The sequence below is a fragment of the Neoarius graeffei genome, chromosome 13 (assembly GCF_027579695.1).
Source record: "Neoarius graeffei isolate fNeoGra1 chromosome 13, fNeoGra1.pri, whole genome shotgun sequence".
Lineage (NCBI taxonomy): Eukaryota > Metazoa > Chordata > Actinopteri > Siluriformes > Ariidae > Neoarius > Neoarius graeffei.
This window is the reverse complement of record NC_083581.1, coordinates 55,129,119-55,147,577: the sequence shown is the minus strand read 5'-3', so window position 1 is coordinate 55,147,577 and position 18,459 is coordinate 55,129,119. Positions and strand designations below refer to the sequence as shown.

The 18,459-nt window shown below is 41.8% G+C and overlaps 1 protein-coding gene across 1 annotated transcript in view; it reads right to left on the bottom strand.

The window, feature by feature from the left end:
• Positions 1–18,459, bottom strand: part of ptk6b (PTK6 protein tyrosine kinase 6b) — a 36,421-nt gene that overhangs the window by 16,612 nt on the left and 1,350 nt on the right. The window contains exons 2-4 of the mRNA XM_060938059.1: positions 13,537–13,658; positions 11,436–11,596; positions 8,351–8,519 (exon numbers count right to left, since the gene is read on the bottom strand). Coding sequence (XP_060794042.1) covers positions 8,351–8,519; positions 11,436–11,596; positions 13,537–13,658 — 452 coding nt within the window. The remainder of the gene's footprint in view (positions 1–8,350; positions 8,520–11,435; positions 11,597–13,536; positions 13,659–18,459) is intronic.

The following is an 18,459-nucleotide window of genomic DNA, read 5'->3' as shown; positions in this document are numbered from 1 at the left end:
GTCATTTAGAACTTTGATTTCAGTCGAGCAATGGCAGAAATTCGATTTTCTCTATGTGCATGTAAACGCACTCTGTGTTTCTGGTCTGTTTGTACAGGACTCTGTTCCCACTTCTGTGGGCCTCCTCCTTGGCCTGGCGAAGCTGTCTGAGTTTTGCGGTGAACCAGGGTTTGTTGTTATTGTATGTGCGGAAGGTCTTGGTGGGCACACACACATCCTCACAAAAACTGATGTAAGATGTCACAGTATCAGTCAGTTCATGAAGGTCTGAAGCTGCAGCCTCAAAAACACTCCAATCAGTGCAGTCAAAGCAGGCTTGTAGTTCCGCTTTGGCCTCATCAGACCATCTCCTCACTGTCTTAACTACAGGCTTAGCAGATTTCAGCTTCTACCTGTAGGACGGGATAAGACGAACCATACAGTGATCAGATAGTCCCAAGGCTGCACGGGGGACAGAGTGGTATGAGTCCTTTAAAACAGTGTAACAGTGGTCCAGAGTGTTAGAGTCCCTGGTGGGACACTTAATGTGCTGTTTATATTTTGGCAGTTCGTGGCTGAGGTTTGCTCTGTTAAAGTCCCCCAAAACAATGAGCAGAGAGTCCGGGTGTTTTTTCTCCACATTGTTTATCTGGTCAGCCAGGTGTTGTAATGCCTCATTAACACACACCTGAGGGGGGATGTAAACTCCAACCAGAATAAACGAGGAAAACTCTCGCGGAGCATAAAACGGTTTGCAGTTTATGAATAATGTCTCCAGATGAGGACTGCATGATTTATTTAGGACTGTGACATCAGTACACCAACCTTCATTAATATAAAAGCAGACTCCGCCTCCCCTCGTTTTCCCCGTGAGCTCCGTTTCGCGGTCCGCTCGGTGCAGGCGAAATCCAGGCAGGTGGAGAGAAGAGTCCGGGATGTGCTCACCGAGCCAGGTTTCGGTGAAGCACAAGGCAGCAGATCTGTTAAAATCTGTGTTAATTGTGTTGAGGAGCAGCAGTTCGTCCATCTTATTGGCCAGAGAGCGGACGTTAGCCAGGTGAATAGACGGGAGCGCAGTGCGAAACCCCCGCTGCCTCAGCCTGACGAGCGCGCCGGCTCACTTCGCCCAGTGTGTCCGGCGTCCCAGGCGTAATCCGTAGAGAGCTACTGCTCCCCCGACAAGAAACTCTGAAAAAATTTCCGGATTGATGAAAGCTGATGAAAGAACTTTACTGGTGGTTAATCCAACATTTATGAGTTCTTCTCTAGAGTATGTGACAAGCGAAGAAACGCAAGAAACACAACAAATACACAAAAATATAGAAAGTACGAGAGAGCGAAGTACCGAGGCAACTGTCCGCGGCGCCATCTTGGATATGATCAGAAATTGTTATATTTATTGCTGATTAGAAAACTATTTACAGGACAGCATCAGCATTGAGCTTCAGATCAATGGTTTTGATCACGATAGCAAACGAACTATTTACAGAACAAGTTTTGCAACAATGAATACAACACATGCGGTTGCAATTATGAAATGAAATGTAATGAACAAGAGTTTTCATACTCAACATAACTTTCTTTTTTTAACTTTTAGTTTTTTTTATGATCAGTGTGATTTTTTTTGGTTCTTTATTTTTTTAATTTCCACACCAGGTGTGTGTGTGTGTGTGTGTGTGTGTGTGTGTGTGTGTGTAGCTTAATTTGTAATATTATTTATACCACTACTACCTAGAAAGTGTCAGACACTCAGTGCGTGAAGTAAAATAAAACTGGTTAGAGCCAACTGACGGTTTAAAAAAAAAAAAAAACTCCGACAACCGGCAGAGAGAGGGAGAGAGAGTGTGTGTGTGTGCAGCTTAATTTGTAATACTTATACCACTACTACTTTTATTTTTACATGAATTACAGAAAGAAAGTGTCAGACACTCAATGCGTGAAGTAAAAAAACAAACTGTTTTTAACCGACGGTTAAAAAAAGAAAATAAAATCTCCGACAGGCAGAGACACAACGCAAGTCGCTTTCTACGAAGCACCACGTCTGAACGAACCCACGTTTACCAGAACTCTACTGGTTATAAGTAAGTACAAACTGAAATAAAAACAAACTTGAAGCTGAAGAAACCCGAAACGTTAACGGACTGAGGTAGAGACAGAGAGCTGTTCTCTGTGTGAGTGAGCAGAGCGGTGTGTGTAGGGGAGGGGCACTGTGACGCTGTGTGAGGATTTTCATTCAGTCCGAGCACAGATATTGACTCGTATAATACTCGTACTCGGCAAAAGTGCTTTATCTCTACCGGATACTCGTTTCAGCCGAGTATCCAGCTCAACTCTAATATATACTGTATGAGTGTTTAGTCTATGTCTAGTTCTTATCTAGAGTGTTTATACTGTTAATTTCAATTATTCTATTTTTATTTATTGCATTGCCTGTTTGCACCATGGGTCAGAGAGGACTGAAATTTCATCTGTGCTGTATGTCGAGCATGTATAGCATATTTGACAATAAAGTTGACTTGACTTGTGCAGCAATCACTGCAACTAAACATTTCTGGTAACTGTTGATCAGTCCTGCACACCGGCTTGGAGGAATTTTAGCCCATTCAGCCCATTCATACAGAACAGCTTCAACTCTGGGATGTTGGTGGGTTTCCTCACATGAACTGCTCGCTTCAGGTCGTTCCACAACATTTTGATTGGATTAAGGTCAGGACTTTGACTTGGTCATTCCAAAATATTAACTTTATTCTTCTTTAGCCATTCTTTGGTAGAACAACTTGTGTGCTTAGGGTCGTTGTCTTGCTGCATGACCCACCTTCTCTTGAGATTCAGTTCATGGACAGATGTCCTGACATTTTCCTTTAGAATTCGCTGGTATAATTCAGAATTCATTGTTCCATCAATGATGGCAAGCCATCCTGGCCCAGATGCAGCAAAACAGGCCCAAACCATGATACTACCACCACCATGTTTCACAGATGGGATAAGGTTCTTATGCTGGAATGCAGTGTTTTCCTTTCTCCAAGCATAATGTTTCTCATTTAAACCAAAAAGTTCTATTTTGGTCTCATCCGAACCACAAAACATTTTTCCAATAGCCTTCTGGCTTGTCCACGTGATCTTTAGCAAACTGCAGACGAGCAGCAATGTTCTTTTTGGAGAGCAGTGGCTTTCTCCTTGCAACTCTGCCATGCACACCATTGTTGTTCGGTGTTCTCCTGATGGTGGACTCATGAACATTAACATTATCCAATGTGAGAGAGGCCTTCAGTTGCTTAGAAGTTACCCTGGGGTCCTTTGTGACCTCGCAAACTATTACACGCCTTGCTCTTGGAGTGATCTTTGTTGGTTTTGTAACCTTTTCTAGCCCGATGTGCATCAACAACGTTTTTTCTGAAGTCCTCAGAAATCTCCTTTGTTCATGCCATGATACACTTCCACAAACGTGTTGTGAAGCTCAGACTTTGATAGATCCCTGTTCTTTAAATAAAACAGGGTGCCCACTCACACCTGATTATAATCCCATTGATTGAAAACACCTGACTCTAATTTCAACTTCAAATTAACTGCTAATCTGAGAGGTTCACATACTTTTGCCACTCACAGATATGTAATATTGGATCATTTTCCTCAATAAATAAATGACCAAGTCTAATATTTTTGTCTCATTTCTTTAACTGGGTTCTCTTTATCTACTTTTAGACCTTGTGTGAAAATCTGATGTTGTTTTAGGTCATATTTATGCAGAAATATAGAAAATTGTAAAGGGTTCACAAACTTTCAAGCACCACTGTATCTACCATTGTTATAACCGCGAGCTGGCCTAGTGGTTAGTATGTCCGTCTCTTGATCAGGAGATTGTGAGTCCTACTCGCAGTCGGATCATTCTTAAGACCATCATAAAAATGGTATCTACTGCCATCTGGCAAGGCCGTAATACATATGCATGTAGGGAGTCAAACTCTTGCGGTTACCAGAGTTTGACTCCCTACTCACAGAGCCCCCACTGTAACCCTAGCTATGTAATAGACAAGAGGTCGGGGGCTATGGAAACGGAGATCAGCACCCCCCAATGTGCCTTAAGGGCCTGGTTAGTACTTGGACAGGAGACTGCCTGGAAAGATCAGGTCCTGGCACAGGAAGGACTTTGACCATTGTTATAAGCAACATCCATTATTCATCCATTATTCATAACCGCTTATCCTATGCAGGGTCGCAGGCAAGCTGGAGCCTATCCCTGCTGACTATGGGCAAGAGGCAGGGTACACCCTGGACAACATGGGACTGACACATAAAGACAAACAACCATTCACACTCACATTCATACCTATGGTCAATTTAGAGCCACCAATTAGCCTAACCTGCATGTCTTTGGACTGTGGGGGAAACCAGAGCACCCAGAGGAAATCCATGGGGAGAACATGCAAACTCCAGACAGAAAGGCCCCTGTTGGCCACTGGGCTCAAACCCAGAACCTTCTTGCTGTGAGGCAACAGTGCTAACCACTACACCACTGTGCTGCCAGTTATAAGCAACAGGCGATGATAAAATATTAAGTTATTGTGGCAGCGGGGGCATGGTCGAGCACTGGCTATGAATGGCAAGGAGTCAGGTTGAACCAGCAGGTAACATGTGATGAGTGACACCTGTGTCAAATTACTGGCTGTCTATTAAAGTGTCTCCATGTGTCTTTCAGATGGTGAGTAACGAGAGAATGAGAGCTGTGTTTCCCAATGCGTGTGTACAGTCACTGAAAAGTGAAAATAGAGGGAAAATAATAAAATGCACCTTGAACTGTCATGCCTGTCTACCAGTCCCTCAATGCCCCTGCATAAAAGGTGTTACATTGGTGCCAAAACCCGGGAGTAAGGAACAAATGCTGCCATGGAGTCTGAGACAGTCAGGGAGCTCCTCCAGACACTCGCCAGCAACCTCCAGTGGCAGCAGCAAGACCTTGTTGCACTGTCCACTGACCAGGAGCAGCACTTCTGGACCCTGCTTGAAGCCCAGGTGGATGACTGGCAGGTGATCTGGAGCCTGGTCCAGTCAGCGGGTACTCCAGCAGTCACTCCTGCGGCCAGTGTTCCCATTCCGCTGGTCAAGATGGGGCCACAGGATGGCCCAGAAGCATTCCTCGAGCTGTTTGGGTGCATCACAGAGGCAAGCTCATGGCCAAACTCACAGTGGGTTGCCAGCTTATTGCTGTCCTGTCAGGGGAACTCCAGCTCTTGACCATCAGCATGCTGAAGAATCTAGACCTGAAGTGGGCTATATTGCAGCAGGTCAGTCGCGGCCCAGAAGAGCACTGCCAGCGCTTCTGCTCACTGGCATACGGCGAAGTCAGCCACCTGTCTGCTTTTGTACAACAGCTCCAAGATGCCTGTTGATGGTGGTTGCTGGCAGGCAAGTGCAACATCAAGAACCATTGGAGGAGATGGTCTGGCTGGCAGAGACTCACCTGATGGTGTTTTGAGGAGCAGGCGTTCCTGTAGCTTCTCTCTCTCTCCCCCTCCTCACCTCCCCCTACCCCAGCCCTGCAGAAATGGGGGCTAATTCCCCCGAAACCCACTCCTCGAACTTGAACCCCCTTCTCCTTCTGTGTCTGTGCTGCCACTAACCCCGTCTCTCTCCACAGGTGGACCCATCCATGCCCACCAAAGTCAGAAGCAAGTCTGGCCAGGTCTGTTGGTACAGCAGGAAGGCTGGGATTTCCCAGAATCAGCACTTCTGCAAGGAGGCAGGGGTTCTGATTTGCATTCCTGATGCGCCACAGGCTTCCCCTGATCGAGCAGGAATGTACCGTGTCTCTGCAAGTATTCAAGGGGGTACACATCAGGCTTTGGTGGATTCTGGTTGTAATCAGACCTCCATGCATCAAAGCCTGTTTCACTGTGGGGCACTAGGAAATCCATGATTGGTTAAGGTGCAGTGTGTGCACAGGAATGTTCACAAATATCCACTCATGCCCATCACCATTTCTGTGGTGAAAAATATAGTGTGGAGGGGCAGTTAGTCCCCAAGCCTCACCCATCCAATTATCCTGGGGACAGACTGGCCGGGGTTTAGAACCTTAATAAAACAGTTAGTAGTGGATATGTCTGGCATTAACACATCACAGGGAATCCTGCAGCATCGTTTGCTGGGGAGGCAGTCCCAGGACCATCCACGTCAGCTCCACATCATGTTGACAAAGGGAGGGCCACACCCCTCCTCTCAGGATTTCCCTCACGGATTTCCCTCTGGAGTAGGCATGAGACGAGACTCTGAAACATGCTTTTGACCAAGTGAGAGTAATCGATGCTCAAAATCTTCAACCGAATGTTGCCGTTTCCTACCCATATTTTGCAGTGATTAAGGACAGATTATATGTCAATATAAGAATTGGCATGGATCTTGTTGGATCATTAGATCGACCTGCACAAGGGTATCACTTTGTGTTAGTCATTGTGGATTATGCAACATGATTCATGGAAGGAGTGCCTTTTCGTAATTTGCAGAGGCACTCTTTTGTATTTTGTAAAATATGCAATTTACCACCTCAATCTTCTGAAACCATGGAAAGAGGAGATTCCTGTGGCTCTGGCAACATTAGTTCCCAAGAGGGCAGAGCTGGGACTGGAGGTAAGTCCAAAAGGTGCAGCTGAATTCACCCCAGTCTCCTGTGGAGACCACTTCTCACCATCCCAGAGAGCACAGGTTATCAGGTTGCAGGAGGAATTCTGTGATATGTTTTCACCCCTTCCTGGTCGCACTAACCTCACAGAGTACCATATAGAGACTCCCCCAGGGGTGGTGGTGCGCAGCTACCCATATGAGCTCCCCAAACACAATAAAAATGTGGTTTGGGATGAACTCAAGGCAATGCTTGACATGGGGGTAATTGAGGAGTTGCACAGCAACTGGAGTAGCCTGGTGGTCTTAGTTCCCAAGACTGACAGGCCAGTCTGGTTCTGTGTAGACTATAGAAAAGTCAATGTGGTGTCTAAATTTGAGACATATCCAATGCCTCATTGATGAACTGCTCAATTGGTTAGGTGTGACTCGCTTTTATTCGATACTGGATCTAACAAAGGGACATTGGCAGATCCTCTTGACTCCATTATCCTGTGAAAAAATGGCTTTTTCCACTCCGTTTGGTTTACACCAATTTGTCACTCTTCTGTTTGGGTTGTTTGGTGCCCCAGTGATGTTTCAGCACCTCATGGACAGAATCCTCCCCACAGTGCGTATGCCACTGCCTATTTAGACAACATTATTATTTATAGTATTGACTAGCAGCAGCATTTATAACATCTAAGGGCTGCCCTGAGGTTGCTGAGGCATGCGGGACTCATGGCAAACACAAAAAAGTGTGTGATTGGATGGGTGGAAGTATAGTATCTGGGCTTCCACTTGAGATTACAGACCACTGATTGAGCAAAGACAAGTGTCCAACCAATCATCATGAATCATTATTCAAGCTTGGAAAAAAGTGTGAAAACACTAGTTGGCAAAACTGTCTCCCATAAAACCAAAAACAGCTTGAAGCTCAATTTTTCCAACTCATTTACTATTTACACTAGCACTGTGTGGACAGTGATGTCATTGTCTTCAACCTCCAACAGTCTCTTCTGATTTTCACAGGTAGCAGAATTCAGAGAGATATGTATGGTTTTAAATTTGGATTAGCAACAAAGTGTACTGTCTGGTTTTTAAACAAGATATGATATGAAGGTATTCAGTAAGTCAAAAGTTTGAACACACCTACTTATTCATAGATTTTTCTGTATTTTGATCATTTTCTACATTGTAGAACAATACTGAAGATATCAAAACTATGAAATAACATATGAACATATACAGAATTATGTGGTAAATAAAAAAGGGTTAAACAAACAAAATACATTTCATATTTTAGATTTTTAAAAGTAGCCACCATTTACCTTGATGACACTTTGCACACTATTGGCATTATCTTAACCAGCTTCATGAGGTAGTCACCTGGAAAGCTTTTCAATTAACAGGTATACCTCGTCAAAAGTTAATTAGTGCAATTTCTTACCTTCTTAATGTGCTTGAGATCAAACAGTAAATAATAAAAATACAGTAAATAGCCCTATTCCACAACTGTTGTAATCCATATCATGTCAGGAACCACTCAAGTAAGTAAAGAGAAATGACAGTCCATCATTACTTTAAGACATGAAGTGTGTTTTAATTAACAAAAATAAAGAAAATCATTGAATTAGAAGGTGAGTCCAAACTATTGACTGGAACTGTATATGATTTTATCTAGTTTTAACAAGAATACAGTCAAAGATTCATATCTTATTGCCCTTGATTAGCTATGGATATAAGGTGACTAATATTACTATAACACGTGACAGCTTACCGTTGTTCTTGAGAACTTTAATGGCCACGTAGATTTGGTTCTTCCATTTGCCTCGATAAACATCAGCAAAGTAACCGCTGCCCAGCTTGTTCTCCAGACTGAAGTTCTCTTTGGGAAGTTCCCATATGTCCACTGTGGTGTGAGACAGGTCCTGGGGCTTAGGCTTTCTCTGACAACATGTGGGTTACCACAAAGTTACATATATTTCTACGAGACAACAATCTGCACACACATTTATGTACAATAATCTTTATTAATTGATATTAATAATTATTTCTTCATTAAGTGTGCTTAGTGTTTGCAAATGGTCTAATACTGTATTGTTTCTGATTACATAAGAACTAGACCTTAAACCAGTTCCTCCATTCGTCTCTATTTTGAGGGAATAAAAGACATGGCAGAATATACAGTGGTGCTTGAAAGTTTGTGAACCCTTTAGAAATTTTCTATATTTTTGCATAAATATGACCTAAAACATCATCAGATTTTCACACAAGTCCTAAAAGTAGATAAAGAGAACCCAGTTAAACAAATGAGACAAAAATATTATACTTGGTCATTTATTTATTGAGGAATTTGCTGGTATAATTCAGAATTTATTGTTCCATCAATAATGGCAAGCCATCCTGGCCCAGATGCAGCAAAACAGGCTCAAACCATGATACTGCCACCACCATGTTTCACAGATGGGATAAGGTTCTTATGCTGGAATGCAGTGTTTTCCTTTCTCCAAACATAATGCTTCTCATGTTTTCTCAACGCTTCTCATAGCCTTCTAGCTTGTCCACGTGATCTTCAGCACACTGCAGACGAGCAGCAATGTTCTTTTTGGAGAGCAGTGGCTTTCTCCTTGCAACCCTGCCATGTACACCCATTGTTGTTCAGTGTTCTCCTGATGGTGGACTCATGAACTTTAACATTAGCCAATGTGAGAGAAGCCTTCAGTTGCTTAGAAATTACCCTGGAGTCCTTTGTGACCTCGCCGACTATTACATGCCTTGCTCTTGGAGTGATCTTTGGTAACAATGGTCTTGAATTTCCTCCATTTATAGATAGTTTTCACTGACGTCACGGCATTCCGGGGAACGCCCCCCAGCTGCCATCTTGGAGGGCAAACAAAACGGACCATCGCCACTAGCGGCTACGTTATCTCGGACAAATTTATGAAGTTATATAGTCAGTTTTCTAAAATAAAGATCAATGTTGGCAAAATCAAGCAAACAGAAGTATATAGATACATTAGACGACATCTCACGACAACGGTATGCAGCCAAACTGGCCTTGATTGGGGGAATTGACCCCTATGAAGTGGACAAAGATGCATTTTCAAGTGACTATGCAGGGCTGCCAAAGCCTGAAACTGCTAAAGCCTGCTCCAAAGCCTGAAACTGACTTCATCAAACTTTAAAGGCTGTCTGATATATACAACTTTATATATTCACAGCACGCCTTTTGGCGGATGCCGCCTGAATCGCGCAGATCCGTGTTTTTTTTTTTTGGGGGGGGGGGGGGGGGGGCGTTGGGAGTGTCTGATTGTAATTTCAAAGTAAGTTCTGTATTAAAATTACTAAATAAGCAAATCCGTTACAGTCCATGAAACAGGAAGTATAAGGATGAGAAAAAAACAGTTTAAATCGGGAAGCTGCGCACATTTGCGCAGTCCTGCACACCGCTCAGGCTGCACAAATGTGCGCAGCTTCCCGATTTAAACCGTTTTTTTCTTATCCTTATACTTCCTGTTTCATGGACTGTAACGGATTTGCTTATTTAGTAATTTTAATACAGAATTTACTTTGAAATTATAATCAGACACTCCAACGCCCCCCCTAAAAAAAAAACCCCGGATCTGCGCAATTCAGGCGGCATCCGCCAAAAGGCGCGCTATTTGCATCCCAAACACAAATGAAATCATACAGAATAGACCTAAAATGTTTTTGAAAAATTACCCTTGCGTGAGTGAAGTGACAAGTGTCAAATAGAAACATGACAAACGAGCGATATTAAGTGTACATTACAATGTAAACGTACACTCAGCGGTTCCAGTTAAGCATTCTCCAGAGATTGTTAACATGATGTTTTGGTTTCCAAAAACAAACTTAAACACAATTGATTGTTTATTTAAACAACTTACCACTTATAAAATGATCGGAGCAGACTTTGCTGTGTTTGGAAGGCTGATAATCCTTGCGGTTGATTCTCGCAAGCCATAGATTTCTCCTTTGTATGCTGAGTTTGTTTGCTTGCCTTCGTGTTCCCGTACAGTGGGAATTCCATAAAAGCTCCGCTTGACTTCATCATCTGACCTATTACGACAGCCGTGAATACAACAGGTGTGCACCATTGCTAGCTTTAAATAGTAGTAATGTAACTGTAAATAATATATAAATGAATGTAACTCGCGCGCTACAATGTGTGCTCAGTGACCCGTACGGTAAGTTAGCCCTCCAAGATGGCTGCCACCAGGGAATCCCCGACTCTGTGACGTCATGTGAAAACTATCTATACACAATCTGTCTGAGTGTGGATTGGTGGAGTCCAAACTCTTTAAAGATGGTTTTGTAACCTTTTCCAGCCTGATGAGCATCAGCAACGCTTTTTCTGAGGTCCTCAGAAATCTCCTTTTTCCGTGCCATGATACACTTCCACAAACGTGTGTTGTGAAGCTCAGACTTTGATAGATCCCTGTTCTTTAAATAAAACAGGGTGCCCACTCACACCTGATTGTCATCCCATTGATTGAAAACACCTGACTCTAATTTCACCTTCAAATTAACTGCTAATCCAAGAGGTTCACATACTTTTGCCACTCACAGATATGTAATATTGGATCATTTTCCTCAATAAATAAATGACCAAGTATAGTATTTTTGTCTCATTTGTTTAACTGGGTTCTCTTTATCTACTTTTAGGACTTGTGTGAAAATCTGATGTTTTAGGTCATATTTATGCAGAAATATAGAAAATTCTAAAGGGTTCACAAACTTTCAAGCACCACTGTATACAGTTATGGCCAGTACAACGGAAATATCCCTTTTAAGGACAAGAAAAAACAAAATAGAGAAACAGAAAGCTCTGTCTGCCTCACCCTGACACAGGGTTTTCCCAGTCTGTCCACTGAGGCCAGAGGATGACTCTGATAGTGTTCTATAAGATCCAGCAAACTTGAGAATCGACAGGACTCTTCCACGTAGAATCCGTTCTCTGAGTCATAGATCTTAAAGTGCTTTGCTTTGTTTTTCACCTTAACTGATTCAAAAGGAATATCATTAGAAAAAATCAGAAAAAACAAAAATGAAGAGACAACAACAAATTTGGCAAGCTCTCAGTCTAAAAAAACAGCAAGCAGGAGGAACATGCAGTGCCTTGCAAAAGTATTCATACCCCTTGAACTTTTTCACATTTTTCCACCTTACAACCACAAACTTAAAAGTTTTTTATTGAGATTTTATGTGATAGACCAACACAGAGTAGCACATAATTGTGAAGTGAAACGAAAATGATAAATGGTCTTCAAAATTTTAAACAAATAAAAATCTGAAAAATGTGGTGTGCATTAGTATTCAGCCCCCTGTACTCCGATACCTCTAAATACAATCCAGTGCAATCAATTGCCTTCAGAAGTCATCTAATCAGTTAATAGAGTCCTACTGTTTGCAATTTACTCTCAGCATAAATACATTTGTTCTGTGAAGGCCTCACTGGTTTGTTAGAGAACACTGAAGAACAAACAGCATCATGAAGACCAAAGAACTCACCAGACAGGTCAGGGATAAAGTTCTGGAGAAGTTTAAAGCAGGGTTAGGTTATAAAAAAATATCCCAAGCTCTGAACATCTCAAGAAGCACTGTTCAATCCATCATTCAAAAATGGAAAAAGTATGGCACAACTGCAAACCTACCAAGACATGGCCGTCCACCTAAACTGACAGAGCAAGCAAGGAGAGCACTGGTCAGAGAAGCAGCCAAGAGGCCCATGATCACTCTGGAGGAGCTGCAGAAATCCACAGCTCAGGTGGGAGAATCTGTGCACAGGACAACTATATGTCGTACACTCCACAAATCTGGCCTTTTTGGAAGAGTGGCAAGAAGAAAGCCATTGTTGAAAGACAGGCATAAGAAATGTAGGGGACACAGCAAACATGTGGAAGAAGGTGCTTTGGTCAGATGAGACCAAAGTTGAACATTTTGGCCTAAATGCAAACCGCTATGTGTGGTGGAAAACTAACACTGCTCATCACCCGGCACACACCATCCCCACTGTGAAACATGGTGGTGGCAGCATCATGCTATGGGGATGCTTTTCTTCAGCAGGGACAGGGAAGCTGGTCAGAATTGATGGGAAGATGGATGGATGGAGCTAAATACAGGGCAATCCTGGAAGAAAACCTGTTGGAGGCTGCAAAAGACTTGAGACTGGGAAGGAGATTCACCATCCAGCAAGACAATGACCCTAAACATACAGCCAGAGCTACAATGGAATGGCTTAGATCAAAGAATATTCATGTGTTAGAATGGCCCAGTCAAAGTCCAGACCTAAATCCCATTGAGCATCTGTGGCAAGACTTGAAAATTGCTGTTCACAGACGCTCTCCATCCAATCTGGCTGAGCTTGAGCTATTTTGCAAAGAAGAATGGGCAAAAATTTCAGTGTCTAGATGTGCAAAGCTGGTAGAGACATACCACAAAAGACTTGCAGCTGTAATTGCAGCAAAAGGTGGCTCTACAAAGTATTGATGCAGGGGGGCTGAATACTAATGCACATCACATTTTTCAGATTTTTATTTGTTTAAAATTTTGAAGACCATTTATCATTTTCGTTTCACTTCACAATTATGTGCTACTCTGTGTTGGTATATCACATAAAATCTCAATAAAAAAACTTTTAAGTTTGTGGTTGTAAGGTGGAAAAATGTGAAAAAGTTCAAGGGGTATGAATACTTTTGCAATGCACTGTACAATACACCTCTAATGAATATTTGAATTAATGAATTTAACTTCATACTGGCATTACAGAATTAATACTTGTCAAGCTTTTATGGTTTTGTGTAGGCTGGCAGGTGATTTCTCATGAATAGCATCAAACATTAAGCTTGAATGTGCAATGCACATATTCAAAATAAAACAAAAAGCTTCATGATCCTTTATGTTTATCAGACTATATAAAGCAAATAGCCTTTAAATACATACCTGAGATTACATGGTCAACATTGTCAGTCTCACTGACTCGCACCAGAAAAGCGCCATCTTTGTTTTGATCTGTCAGGAGGTGACTGAGACAGTCAGTCCGGTTCATTTTGCCAAAGAACCACCTGACAAAGATAATGTCATAGTAAAGATAACAAATCAGTGAGCATGTTGGATGTTGACAAAGAGTTAAGAGATGTATGGTCCATTCCTAAAATCTGAACTCCCAGAATTGGCATAAAATCATTCCAACAGAAATAAAGGGTTCCTTTAGAGCAGAGGTTCCACCCACCTTTGTCAGTAGATTCCACCTGACATAGGCATAATAACTTTAATGATGGTGGGTTATGATTCCACCACTGTTGCAATTTCGAAAATCACAGACCCTCTGCTTATAATTCACAGATCCACGGAGTTCACAAAACCCAAGAGAACTATGGCTTTAAAGAGCTGAGGCTCTTTTTTTTTTTTTGCCATTGTACACTTATCCATAAAGAAACTGTGTAGATGTCTAAGTGCTGCCTGGAGCAGAGGGATCCAGTGAAAGGTCTATCATCTCTTTCAGTTGTGTTTAACTATACACACTTTTTAATCCAGGCTCATTTACTCAAAAGCACTGTAAAATTAAGATCCGTATAGTTTGGAGGAACCATATGACTATTTTTATGCATTATCTGATATGTATTTTCTGTCTCCAAATATACATAGCAGATTTGCTAAGAAAAAAAACCCCACCTACCAAAAAAAAAAACCCTAGTCTGTGTCAGTAATGCTGTCGAGAGTGCCAGTCTGAACCCAACTACAAACATGGCTGCTCAGAACTACAACACCCACAAACCACAGCACCCTCTATCACCTGTTTATTAAATACACCCGTCACTCATTTCCTGGTTCATCAGCCCCTGCTATATAAACACCTCTTTCATTCTCACTCGATGTGAAGTATCATTCAGTGTTTATTCCTGTCATACCGAGCCTTTATGCTACTGCCTGCCTTATTGTGTTCTTGGCCCTCACGCTCATATCTTTCTTGTTATTCTCTAGCCCAATCCGCATTGCCCTGTCTACCAATCAATCGACCCTCGCCTGTCCCACGACCTTGATTCTAGTCTCACGTTGTGGCTTTGTTTCCAGTTTGCTTTTCCCGCCCTCCCCTGCACATACATTTGTAAGTGCCTGCACACTGACAATCTGTTTTAAGCTTCAAGCAAAAACAGTATTGTGCACAAATTGTAGTCATATAAACTGTAAGAAAAGGGTTATATCAGAGCACAACCTTATTTATTAAGGCTGTAGCAACTGTAGGTATTGTCGAAACTGCATGTTGTCACGGGTTTACCTTGGAATATGGAGATCTGGAATCTTTCATTTATCAGATGGGTTGGAATTTTGACTACATTTTTTCCCATAGTCTTACCACTGAATAACATTGTTTTGTCAGTGTGACTCTTAAGTTGTGCACTATGGTTTAAAGTGGCATTATGCTGAAATTTTAGCTTAAAATATCAGCTTCAAAATCAATTTCATAGTACACTGACTTGTAATTGGGAGAACAGCTTGTCTTCCATTCCGAGCTCACACCTGGTTTGACAATTATAGCACTACAACTCTGGTGGCGCGTCCCAGAAGCCAATCGCAAGAACTGTATAACACTTTCTAGCACCACGTCACAAATCAACAACCATGGGTCTTCAGAGAGCTAGCTATAAAAAGAAGATAGCCTGGCATTCTCAGTGCAGACATTATGGCAGAGGCGAAGAGACCAACGAAGACACTGTCAGAGGATGCCAGGAAGAGAAAAATAGTGACTGAGTAAGAGACCAGACAAGAGTAAATCTTGGACTGGCTTTTATTCATTGGCAAGAGCTAAGAGAAATAAAAGGTTGCAAGAGAGATGCTGAGCTGGGCTTCTTTCTGTTGAACTAGTAACTAATATTACAGTACATTAGCTGCCTTGCTATGTCTTGTGTTGTTGCACTTGCTTGATGTTTGGCTGTGTTGGCAAAGTTGTCAACTCACAAGCCAATTCGGTGCATTTTGACAGAAGTTTAGCCGCTAGCTACATCTCGAGGTAATGTTAGTAAACTTGCTGGATAACACTTGGACATTGGCACTGGTAATAACTGCTCTTGCATCAGTTGCTGTGTAGCTTTGTTGGTGCGCTTGGCACCCAAGTTTGCATCACTTTGTGCTGGGACATCCTAGTTTTGTAAGGTCAATTTAGTTGACTAGTTGTTCTTTGTCCATTAGCATCCCCCAGCATTAGATATGTCAGCGTTAGTATGGTTCTGGTTACGTTAGCTTAGCATGTTACTATTCTGAGTTGTGTACAATACTTGTGCAAACTTTGACTGCCATACTGAAAAAAAAAAATGTCTGAACATGCATGTTTACTTCAAGACATAAGTAGTGATCTGTCTCACGGCTAACTGAAAAACAATGACAATCCAACAGCAGAGTGTACATACCTGCCAATATTATTTATCAGAGGTTAGCAGTAACGAAGTACATTTACTTGAATACACTTTTTGAGTATCTGTACTTTTACTTGAGTATTATTTTTTTGGAAACTTATGACTTTAACTTCACTACATTTGAAAGACAAATATCATACTTTTCACTCCACTACATTTCTATCAATGTCCTCGTTACTCGTTACTATGAAGCAGCTTTGAAAGTGGATGCTTTTTCTTTTCTAAAATGTGATGGGCTTTCTCAGTGTCACCTGTGAAAAAAAACAATCAGTAAATCACTAGGGTCACGTCATGTCCATAGACTGGATACAATCAAGTTCAGTGATTTCTCAGCAGTGTTATTTGAACATGATCAGTTGATGGCAGAATGGAAGGAGGCAGTTCTTCTGGGGAATGCACCCACCCATGGCCATACCTAGAACCCATGTTTCAGTTTATCTGAAAGGATTAAAGATTTGTTTCATTTTAATTGTTTGCCTAAAACGAACCACATCACAGTCTACAAACACTCGCCGTCCAACCTGCGGAAGCACATTGAGCTATAATGTAAAGAATTAAACGTTTTATTCCAAGAGAAAGCTTGCAATGAAGTTGTTTGTGCTTTTTGAGTTGGCAATAATGTTGCAATAGCTATACAGTCTGGTTAGTCAAATGACATTCTGTGGATTTGCTCACCAAGTTGCCATGGCCTTGTCCACGGCTAACATTAACGCATAGCTAGTTAACTTGGACACTGTTAGTTAGCATGTAAAAATGGAGTTACACTAACATGAATAATGTTAAATTATCTGAAGTCCTTTCAGAAATACGTTTCAGCATAATCTTGCCAAATAAACAGAATGTAGAAATCTGTGTTAATATAACAATGCGTTGACATAAAATGTACTTTTAATACTTAAGTATTTTTAAAAGCAAGTACTTCAGTACTTAAGTAAAAAATTTGACTGTACAACTTTCACTTATATCGGAATAACATTTGACCAGCGGTATCTGTATTTTGACTTAAGTAATGAAGTTGGGTACTTTGTCCACCTCTGTTATTTATGAAAGACTGTGATGTAAGCTGTAACCTTATCTGTGTTATTCCTGTCTCGTGGAGATTTGTAGTGCTTCTGAATGACGAAAATAATCTAACCTCAGTTCCATCTCAGGCTAGCATGCAAATAAATAAATTCATCTCACACCAAATAAGCACCGAAAGCTGACAACTTTGCTAGCCTGTAATAAATTACACTGCCCAATGTATATTATGTGTAATATGTGCCTATATCATGCTGCCAGCAACATTTTATTCAATTTTACACACATACTCCACATTCAAAAGCTTAGCAAACAATGTGTATGGCCTGAAAAAGTAAATACGGTATTTCAGCAAAACTAAAAGTGTCATTCTTTTTTGTTATTCTTTTTAAGTTAGCATTCTCTCTGATGTCACAATGAATAAAACTATGCAGTTATATTTGTGTAAAATCCTGTAATATTACTAAACCGTGTCAGTCAACAAGGGCCTTTCATTCTGCCTGTTCTGTATCCTTCAGCTTGTCAACATTAGATACTATGGTTTAAGATCGGCACTCTGGTTTCAGTTAGGAACTGTGGTTTAAGGCACGCACCCCGGTGTAAGTCAGTTAGCTGTCCGTGAGGGGGGGCTCAAAGCATGATTTGTATTTACGACAGAGGCGTAAAATTTCCATTACACTCTGAAACTGTAGGGAGAGCCCAGGAGCAAAAAATATACAAATTTTCACATAATACTACTTTAAGCCAGGCACTATGGTGTAAATTAGGCATTCTGGTTTAAGTTAGATACTATGGTTTAAGATTGGCACTCTGGTTTCAGTTAGGAACTGTGGTTTAAGGCACGCACCCCGGTGTAAGTTAGGCACTATGGTGTAAGTTAGGCACTATGGTGCAAGTTAGGCACCCCGGTGTAAGTCAGGCACGCACCCCGGTGTAAGTCAGGCACTATGGTGTAAGTTAGGCACTATGGTGCAAGTTAGGCACCCCGGTATAAGTCAGGCACGCATCCCGGTGTAAGTCAGGCACTATGGTGTAAGTTAGGCACGCACCCCTGTGTAAGTTAGGCATGCACCCTGGTTTAAGTCAGGCACTATGGTGAAGTTAGGCATGCACCCCGGTTTAATTAAGGCACTATGGTGAAGTTAGGCACACACCCCAGTTTAAGTTAGGCACTATGGTGAAGTTAGGCATGCACCCCGGTTTAAGTTAGGCACTATGGTGAAGTTAGGCATGCACCCCGGTTTAAGTTAGGCACTATGGTGAAGTTAGGCATGCACCCCGGTTTAAGTTAGGCACTATGGTGAAGTTAGGCACGCACCCCAGTTTAAGTTAGGCACTATGGTGAAGTTAGGCACGCACCCCGGTTTAAGTTAGGCACTATGGTGAAGTTAGGCACGCACCCCAGTTTAAGTTAGGCACTATGGTGAAGTTA